General features: G+C 39.3%; 1 protein-coding gene across 1 annotated transcript in view; it reads right to left on the minus strand.

Moving 5' to 3' along the window:
• Zw10 (zw10 kinetochore protein) overlaps positions 1-10,931 on the minus strand; it is a 36,316-nt gene that overhangs the window by 11,360 nt on the left and 14,025 nt on the right. The window contains exons 8-10 of the mRNA XM_005378148.2: positions 6,979-7,142; positions 5,961-6,143; positions 179-417 (exon numbers count right to left, since the gene is read on the minus strand). Of these exons, the coding sequence (XP_005378205.1) occupies positions 179-417; positions 5,961-6,143; positions 6,979-7,142 (586 nt within the window). The remainder of the gene's footprint in view (positions 1-178; positions 418-5,960; positions 6,144-6,978; positions 7,143-10,931) is intronic.

Consider the following 10,931-nt stretch of genomic DNA (forward strand, 5'->3'; position numbering starts at 1 on the left):
AGCCTGGGCTACAAAGTGAGCTCAAGGCCAGCCTGAAATGCACAGAGAGAACCTGTCTCAAAAAAGGCAAAAAGAAAAGAAAACCCAAAGAATTCCAAATTACCTTCTAAAAAAATGTCTAGTCAGATAAAACATTTAACTGAGTCACTGGCATTTTCAGACAACTCAGAATTCATACCATTGATCACTGCTGGTTGTTGCTTCTAGTAAAGTCTGATAGGCAAGCTCCATTAACTTCTTCACTGATTCACTGATACGGCATGTGGGCAAAGAAAAGGAATGTTGGTCCAATGTATTTTCAGGCTCTAAGTTTTCTGCTCCATCGTACTGAACTGTAGACACTTTCTGCACTGCTAGCTTGTCATCTTCACCTGGACTGGGTAAGTCTGGGACTTTTATCTTAGAATCAGGACCAATCTAAGATTCAAACATAGAAACAGAATATGCACTGTTTTCAGAATAACTTATTTTGGTACTGGGAATCAAACTCACGACCTTGCAATTGCCAGGCCAGAATAATTCAAATGAAAGCACACAGCAAGGTATAAGACAACAGCTGTTTTCATGATAAAGCTGCACTTCCACAAGGTAATTAAAAGAATTGAGTAGACATGGCATTATTTTAACAACAACTCAGTCTTAGGTGAGAGCATACCGTAAGAAAGAAGCAATGCCCTTTACTGTGAAGTCCTTCCAAAAGCTCATAATCTTAGAAATAGCAAAACTGTGCAACTTGTCCAAGATTTCATGTGAATGAAAAGACCTTCAAAATCATCTCTCTTAAACTATTAGACTATTAAAACCAGTATAATTTTCTGTTCCTTTAGTAAGTTTTTGTAATTATCCAACAAATTATTCTACACCAGGAATATAACTTAAGAGAAAACCTGTTCAAGCTGATGTATTCCCCTCTTAAAAAAAAAAAAAACTTGGCAGGGCATTGTGTCACACGCCTGTAATCCCAGCACTGAGAGGTTGAGGCAGGAGGATCCTTGTGAGGTTGAGGTCAGCCTGGCCTACATACTGAGACCCTGTATGAAAACAAAACAAAGCAAAAAAACCTCCAAACCTAAACGAAAAATAATTCTCCCTAAAATTTACTTAGAATGAGCATTCCCACTTTGTTGGAAGTAAGGGAAAGAACATTAGGCAGTGAACCTGAAAACAGTGACTCTGTAAACCTAACTTTTAACAAAATCACTTAACCAATGAGTAAACTACACTAATAATGGCTTTTAAACTTTGCTTTTCAAAGATGCCTCAGGGCTAAGAGCAAGAGAAACAGATTATGCAAACAGAGGGAGCAAGCTCCCTTACTCCCACTGCAAAAATAGCTGTGCTCTGCACATACTTAAACTGTAAGGAAAATTTGTGATAGAAAGTGTTCCAAGTCTAGCTGGGGGTGGTGGCATACACCTGTAACCCAAGCACTTGAGTTAGAGGCCAGCCCGGGCTACAAAGTGAGTTCAAAGCCAGCAACTAAGTGGCCAGCAACTAAGTGCATCAAGTTGAATGTAAGGATCCATAATATTTCTTGTTTGGACTGTGTTTAGATTCTTTAATCCTTAAATTCTTATATGTAAATGATTTGTTGGGAATGTTCCAACATAATTTCAAAGCTGTTATGAGCCAGGTGTGGTGGTACACACCTGTCATCCCCACACACCTATAATCCCACTACTCAGGAGATTGAGGCAGGAGGATCGGTGCAAGTCTGAGGCCAGCCTGAGTTACAAAGTGAGCTCATGGCCAGCCTGAACTACATAGTGAGATCGTCTCAAAAAAGACAACAAAAAAGGTGTGTAAATACCATAGTTTGTATTTGTTTTAACTTTTTTTCTTATAAGAGGAGAAACCTTGCCTTTGAGCCGGAACCACCATGTTCCAGTAATTTGCCAGAATGGCTAACACAAAGGGAAAGAGGAGTGCAACCCTGTCTCTAGGCCTTTTAGAAAACATGGGGCTGTTCCTTTGGCCACATACATGCAATTCTACAAAAGGGTGACACTGTAGACATCAAGGGTAACGTGCAAAAGCAACGCCACACAAATGTCACGATGGCAAAACTGGAAAAGTCTACAATGCTACCCAGCATGCTGTTGGCACTGCTGTAAACAGGCCAAGTTAAGGGCAAGATACTTGCCAAGAGGATTAATGTGCATATTGAGCGTATTTAAACACTCAGAGTCAAGACAGCTTCCTAAAATGTGTCAAGGAAAATGATTAGGGAAAAAAAAGGAAGCCAAAGGGAAAGGCAACTAAGTTCAACCAAAGCACCAGCCTGTCCCACCCAGAGAAGTACACTTTGTGAGACCCAATGGGAAGGAGCCTGAGTTGTTGGAACCTGTTCCCTACAAATCCATGGCACAGGCTGGAGATGTAGCTCTACCATTTGGCACCTAATTAACAGCAAGTGTTCTAGGCCCTGCTTAAAAACAAAGAATTGTCCTGTGTTGTAAGGACGGTTTTCTTAATTAAACAGGTGTGTGGTGTCTTTACCTCAGAGAAACAAATATTTGCAGCAGATTCTTATTCTACCTAGTTTTGTGTCAGGTCTTTACCTTTCAGTGTTTTTTTTCCGCTGAACGATTATCACTGCAGTTTTCTGTGGGTATATACCCAAATGGCCAAATATTTATGAAATATTTATATTGACTTGAAGACCCTTTAAATCACCATAAGAGAAAGATGTATCAAAATAAATGGAAGTCAGTGTATGGCATTTCAATTAAATACGTTGTTTAAAGCACCCTAAAAAAGAGAAGCGAAATCTATTAACCAGGTAGAGTGCATGTCTGTAATCTTGTTGAGGCAGGAGGATCTCAAGTTTGAGGCCTATCCAGGCAACTTAGGGAGACTCTATTTCAAAATAAAATTATAAAAAGGGCTGGGGATGTAACGTAGTGCTACAGCACTTTCCTAGCATGCATGCGGCCCTGGAGCCAATCCTCAGTAATACAGAAAGAAAGAGGAGGAGGAGGGAGGGGGAAAAGAGGGCAGAAGAAAGGAAGGGAGAGAACGGGGATACAGAAAGACTAACTTCTGACTTATGTACCTAAATCATTTGTTACATTAAAGAACTGTCCTCTTGGACAGACATGGTGGCACACACCTGTGACCTCAGCACTTGGAAGGCTAAGGCAGAAAACTGCTACAAGTTTGAGGCCAGCCTGAGCTACATACCGTGACCCTGTCTCAAAAAATTAAATAAATAAAATAAAAATAATAAAATAAAGAACTCTATCAGCATTAAGGCTATAAATAATGTTATATTTGGGGAAACATCTAGTTTTTAGTTACATGAACTGTGCTTATTTGGAGCTAATTCAGTAGCTAGTTTTTAATGATGTCTCCATCTTCTGTGATGCTACACTATCAGCAGAGCTCATTAAGTCAAGCCTACAAATACTATATGTCTTGCATTATCCACAGAGTTTGTCTGGGGCTTTGAGTGCATACTTTTTACGCTTGGTTGGTAGTATAAAGCACATACTATATCTTGATTTCTAAATGTAAGAATTTAAAAATTGACCTCCCCCCCGCCATGAGTGAAGAATTTGAGCTCTGCAAAACCTCTTCAGCAGCAGTCATCTCCAACTAATTAGAAGCTCCAAACACCCTTCCCAGGTCATGGCTAGGAGCAGCACTGTGTGGCTCTGAATGGCTGGCAGGATCATCACCTTGTGGACAGGAAGACTGTCACTTCAGAAAAAACCTGTACTGCCTGCCTGCTAGCCATGTATCTCTTGAAAACACTGCTTTATCTTTACAATGTAGTATCCTACTGGTAACAAGTTATTAGTTTGGTGTTTAACAATAGTGCCACTAGTAAATTATTTCACAACCCAAAACAATATAAAAACACATAACAAAACCACAACTTTATAGATTTTTTGAGAAAATAGTATATATAGGAAAATGTTTTAAAATTTAGACAAAAACTATGAAAAGTAATTAGGTTGAAAATGGTTTTTAGAAAAGGAAAGAGGAGCTGTTCAAAGCTGGGCAGCTTAGAAGGTCTCATTCCTGGACCTAAATGCCACGAGGAAGAACCAGGTTACAATCTAGAGCAGTCACGCTCAACCAAGGACCACTGCAGCAATGTGTGGTTTTATTTCTGGTTGTCACAGCTAGAAGAGGTAGCACCGTCATCCAACAAATGGAGGATAGAGGTCGAGGATGCTGCTAAACAAACATCCCCCACTACAGCCCCACACACAAAATCATCTGGCCTAAAATGTCAACAGTTCTACTCCTGAGAAACCTGAGCTAGAGAAAGCTATATTAGGATTTCAGTACTCAGGGGAAAAATGCAGTTTTCTACAATGCAGAACTACCTGAGTGGGGAGCTCGAGCTTATGTAGTTCAGCATCTCTCAGAAGAAGAAAGCGAACTCCAATCAGATTAAAAGATTAAACCTATAGCCAGGCATGGCAACACAGGCCTATAATCCCAGTACTCTGGGACAGACAGGAGGATCATAACCTTGAGTCCCACTTGGGAAATTTAGCAAGACCCTGTCTCAGAGCAAAAAAGGCTAGGAATATAGTGCGATGCAAATCCCCAGACTGTTAAAAAAAAAAAGACTGAGTCACAGAGCTATTCAGTACTAATACTGTTTGCATCGAGGAACTGTAATAGAGGTAACGGAGACATGTATTAATTCATTACCGAACAGTTACCAAACCGCTGAACAGTGAACACACAGGAATATGTGCCAGGTACTTTCTTGGTGCTAGAGATACCACAGTCAAGAAAACAGAGAACAAAACAAAAACCTGGCCCCTGGTGGAGCTTACTTCTTACAGAGGAAACAGTAAATAAATAACTCATATAAAATACTGTTTGATAATATAAAGAATAATAAAGGAGGAAGTGGTATAGGACATAAGGAGAAGCAACAATCTTTTTTAAAAGTAGCCTGGAAGCACTTTAAATACAGCAAATCATGTGGGTACTTGCAGCCAGAATGTTCCAAGCCCACTTGCTCCAAGCTCAGTAGTTAGTCCAGGGAGTCCTGCAGAGAGTGACAGAATGCAACAGGAGACAGGAGGGGACAAGACACAGGTCATAGGAAGGCTACCAGGTCATCCTCTGAATGAGATGAGAAGCCATTGGATTTTGGAAAGAATAATATAATCAAGTTGCTGGGTGTTGTAATGCATGCCTGGAATCCCAGCACTCAGGAGGCCCTCTATTAGCCTAAAAGATTAAGTCAATACTTTTACAATATGATACACTCTGGACACAATAAAGTACAGGTTTACACATCACAACATTGTGTACTAAAAGCTCAAAAAACAAAGATGAGAACAAATGACTGTCTAATTTTAAATCTAAACTGGACATGGTCGCACACTCCTGTAATCCCAGCACTTGGGAGGCTGAGGCAGGAGGATTGTGGTAAATCTGAGGCCAGCCTGGGCTACACAGAAAGTTCAAGGGCAGTGTGAACTACACAGCAAGACCTGTCTCAAAAAAAAAAGTATATAATTTTAAATCTATTACATTTCTGTAAACTTTTAAAATTCATACTATGCTTTCAAGTCCATTAACTTATATGAATCTCACAATACCCAAAGGAAGAGATATACATTAGGATCATATTTTCTTCTTCTCTTTTTCTGAGATGGAATTCAAGGCTTCACACACACTACACAAATATCCTAGAGCTGGACTACACACCTGGTCCTTCTACATTTCTTTTCTTTTGAGAAAGTCTCCCTATATTGCCCAGACTAAACTCAAACTTACGATGCCTCTAGCTTAGCCTCCAGAGTCACCAGGGTTACAGGCATTCACCGACATGCCCAGAAGGACTACTTCAAAGCGGCTAAGACTAAGGTTCAGAAGATCATAACTTGCTCTACAAGCTCAGCAGCTGTCATGCTCCCCGCTACTTTACCAAGTGTCTCAAAAATAAGCTGCTTTTTCAATACAATGTAATATAACCCTGGTACCTTCACAGTATTGTGAATCTCAGAGGTCATTAGGTTTCTGGCTGCCACAATCACATCTTGGCACTTCTTATTAGCAAAATGAGAATTGATATTACGAGCGTATTTCAGCAGATCAGTAGTATCTCCTTTTAAAAACCTCATTTCCTTTAGGGCATTTTCAAATTCTTCAGTGGATTGTATGATCTGAGACAGAAAAAGTTAAAAAAAAAAAAAAATTATATACTATCACCTTTCAGTATGTGTGGGGGCTTGGAACCAGGTCCTCCTCACATTCGAAAATCTATGGATGCTCAAGACTTACATATAAAAAGGTATAGTATTTGCATGTAACCTACACACCTCCTCCATACATTTTAAATCATTACTTGTAATACTTAGTACTCTGTCAATGCTATGTGAACAATTGCTTTTGCTATATGCTTTATGGAATACTAAGAAAAATATACAAATATTTTTCTAAATATTTCAGTCTACAGCCGGTTGAAACCATAAATGCTGGACCCATGGATATAAATGGTCACTTGTCTGCATATTCCATTAAATGTTAAAATTCAAATCCAATGCATAGAAAAGAACAAGAACCAAGATGGTCACTTAGATCTTAGAATTAATCTCCAAATAGTAGGTTTAAAAAATAATATACACTTTTTCCAGGCTGAGCTTTATTAGGAAGAATATCTGCAACAAAAATTGCTGACTCTGGTAAAGCTGCAAATAATTTTAAAATAAATATACTTATTAGTGTTCAAGAAAGTACTAAAAAGTCAGCAAAAAAAAAAAAAATTACATAATGGCTACTCAGCTGGTCAAGTATAAAAGAAGAAAACACACTTAATAATATGCTCCCCCAGAGAAGTAGGAAGCCAGAAGAGAAATTTTAGAGAATCTGTTTCTACTGCTTATTTGTAATTTTCCTATAAGTTGTAACTAAACAGCAAAAGATCTGCAAGAAAAAACAAAAGAGAGCAACAGGAGTCAACAGTACAGTACAACTTTCTGTGCTATGTCTGCCCCATACCTCTTCATATTGCTGCAGCTTGCTGCTGTTGGTTGGAATAGAATAAACCAAACAGTTCTTGATGAGGCACTCAGACAGGTCCTCCCAGATCACACCTCCAAGCATCTCAGCCAGTATGACTGCAGATGTTTTCTCATTTTCTAGGTCCGTGTCAAGAGGCACATCTGAATTCAAAAGAAAAGGTTTTAAACAAGACACCATGTACAGTTCTGATATATTCTTAAATTCCCTAGTTTTCTAGGATATTTCAGCTTGGGGATGATGGGAAAGAAAATAGTGCAGATAATTCCATAGCTATCCCAACAGACTGTGTGGCACAGGGCATGACGTAAAATTATGATTATTTTATTTTTACTGCTCAGCTGAATCATGTGCACTATGTACTGCCTGTTCTCTACACAGCATTAAGCCATCTACATTGTAAAAATCTGTTAAGCTACTGACCTGATTATACAACAAGCATTCAGAAGATCTGCATTTGCCATTAAAACTAGTTTAGAATAAAATCTCACTTAATAATGAATAAACAGACTTTTTCCATCTCTGTGTGGACTCTGAATATTTAACTAAACTATCAATGAATACTTTATGTTAAGGCATAATATCTGCCAGACATGGTGGTACACACTTGTAATCCCAGCCCTCGGGAGGCTGAGGCAGGAGAATCACTGCAAGTTCAAGGCTAGCCTACACTACAAAGTGAGTCAAAGTCCAGCCTAAACTACATAGTGAGAACCTGTCTCACAAATAAATACAGGTAAAATTAAAAATAAAACATAGTATCTCATCTACCGAAGAGTATTTCAATGCCTCCTCTCTAAATATCTTACTCTGTTTTCAAATACATTGAGGACACTATATTTAGAACATCCTCTTAATCAATAAATAATAGTTAAGAACCAATAGCCAATGTAGAATGAAGAAGAGCCATAAAGGGAACCACCTATTTAGAATTTAGTTCTGATTCACAAAGAAAGACCTCAGGGTTAAGAGTCTTAGAAAAAGGTGACCATATTATCTCAGACATTTTACAGTGCCTAAGGTTGAGGTCTTCATCATCCAATAAAATAATGTAATCAAAATCCAATATTTTTATTCAAATTAAATTAACATTTAAAAAGGAAAGCAGGGATATATGCTTATAAAGGGAAAGCACAAGCTTTGTGGTAATAGAGTAATTCTGTATCTTGACTGTAGCAATGGTTATAAATAGCTACACATATGATAAAACCACACACACACCCGTTCATGTACACACACACATGAAATCCAAATAAACTCTGAATTTTACTGATATAACTTTCCTGGTGTTGATACTGGATTAGTTACACAAGACGTTAACACTGTGGAAAACTGGGTGAAGGGTACACCTCTTTATCAGTCTATTTTAAAATAAAAATTTTTAAATCAAAAAGAGGCAACTAAAGTATTTTTTGTTCAACATAACTTCAGTGTTTGGATAGGATATTTCACTGTAACTACTGCATCACTAAATGTTCCTACCCACTGTCAGACATCAGGCACATAAATCATTTCTACCATTTCACATAGCACAATGCTGATCCAGTCAGTGTAAACAACTAATTTCATTCCAATGACCTTTTTCTCTATATTGTGTCAGCATTATGTATCTGAATATTTTGTGCATACATCACAATTTACAATGATATCTACTATAAATTGTAATAGGCAGTTAAAATGAAATGCTTAAGCCACATGTGGTGGGACATTCCTATAATCCCAGCACTCTGGAGGCTGAGGCAAGAGGATCGCAGCTGTAACCTGAGCTAGAGAGACCCTGTCAAAAAAAAAAAGTTTAACTATTACATAATTCTTTTTCTAGTCTAAGAAAATAACTGGGCAGATTTTCTAAATTGAAGTCAAGGCATACTACTGATGAAAAAACACAGTTAGATGCAAAAGCTAACAGTAACAATGAGGTAGCAAAGGAAAAGTATCGGGCTGAACACAGTGACACACATCTGTAGTCCCAGATACTTCAGAGGCTGAAACAGGAGTTGCCTGGAAAACTAGCAAGCCTGTCACAAAAAATGAAAATAAAAACCGGCTGGGGATGTAGCTCAGTGGGAGAGCGGTGGTAGAGCAAGGCCCTGGGCCAGTCCCCAGAGGAAAAGTCCAGAAGAAAGTGTGGCATAAAACTATGATGAGGGAGAGCCGCAGTCTGCTGCAACAGGGCCAGAAAAAAAGAACTGCTTCTTCATTACATAAAAGAACTTTTAAGACAGTCAGGTGGGCAATATTAAGAAATACTTTCAGGAAATATGGTGGAAATTTGATATGCTCCCTTTTCCAAAAACTACTGTAAAAATTAGTCACCTGAAATTAAATGTCTACAAAAATGGGTTTTTCAGTAAGATCTGACTTTACTTTGGCAAGCTATGAAATAACTGAATTCTTGCACCAAAAAAATAAAAAGTTAGACAGAGAAACTATTATTCCAATTATTATTGGTGAAATCTTGTTAGAAAACTATAAGGAAAAGACATATTTTTTTAAATGTGAAAGATCTTCAATTAAGCCATCATAGAATATGTATGGTCCATAAAGATCTTTCTGACATTTCAGATCAACTGACTAGTAACTGAAAAACTTCAAATTCTTTTTTTTCAGCTGTTGTCATGGTTTGTATCTAGATGTCCCCCCACAGTATCCTGTGCTCACAGGCGGAGCTTTTAGGAGGTGACTGGATCAAGTGGTGTGATACTCATCAGTGGATTCACCCACCGAGGATTTATACACAGCTAAATGTGATTTGGGAGGTGAACCCTGGTTGGAGCAGGTAGGTCACTGGAGGCGTGGCCTGAAAGGGTCTAGCTCCCTCCCTCCTCCCTTGACCCCCCTCTCTCTGCTTTTGGTGGTCTGCCATGAGCTGTTTCTCCTCACTTGGCCACTCCACCTTGGAGCCAGCCAACTATAGACTAAAACGTCTACAAACTGAGCCAAAATAAACCTTTCCTCCTTTAAATTGTGAGTATTATGTCTCAGTGACCAAGAAAGTACTGTAACAAATACAGCCATCGCTGACACTTGGGTGCATTCTGTCTAAAAGAACATCCAAGCCAGGCATGGTGGTGTGCACCTGTCATCCCAGCACTTGGGAGGCTAAGGCAGGAGGATCACAGCAACTTCGATGCCATCCTTGCCTACACAGTGAGTTCAAGGCCGGTCTGTACAACACAGCGAGATGCAGTCTCAAAAAAAAAGAAATATCCAAATGTACAAATAAAAGCCAGGCATGGTGGTGCACACCTATAATCCCAGCACTCAGGAGGCTGAGGGAGAAGGATCGTTGCGAGTTAAAGACCAGCCTGGGCTACAAAGTAAGCTCAAGGCCAGCCTGAACTGCATAGTGAGACCTTGTCTCAAACACACACACACACACAAGCACAAAAAAAACAAATTTATAAATAAATATTGTCGCCATGCGTGGTGGAGCATGCCTGTAATCCCAGCACTCGAGAGGCTGAGGCAGGAGGATCGTTGAGAGTTCGAGACCAGCCTGGGCCACAAAGTGAGCTCAAGGCCAGCCTGAACTGCATAATGAGACCCTGTCTCAAAAAAGACAAATAAATAAATACATAAATATTGTCAATTCATGACCTAAAAAAACCACCTTGACACAGATGTCTTAAAAATGTTTTCCAAGCCAGACATGGTGGCACAGGCCTATAATCCCAGCGCTCAGGAGGCTGAGGCTGAGGATCGTTTTCAGTTTGAGACCAGCCTGGGCTACAAAGTGAGCTCAAGGCCAGCCTGAACTGCACAGAGAGACCCTGTCTCAAAAAGCCAAAAAAAAAAGTTTTCTATTTGTCAAAGAATCTCCACTGGATATGAAAAACTTCATCTCTATCACAGCAGTGTTCCAGTGTTGCTAGGCTGGGTGCTTGCTTCGGCAGCACATACACAGTGTTGCTAGGTTGGGTGCTTGCTTC

This window comes from Chinchilla lanigera, unplaced genomic scaffold (genome assembly GCF_000276665.1).
Source record: "Chinchilla lanigera isolate Chin_1 unplaced genomic scaffold, ChiLan1.0 scaffold00011, whole genome shotgun sequence".
Taxonomy (NCBI): domain Eukaryota; kingdom Metazoa; phylum Chordata; class Mammalia; order Rodentia; family Chinchillidae; genus Chinchilla; species Chinchilla lanigera.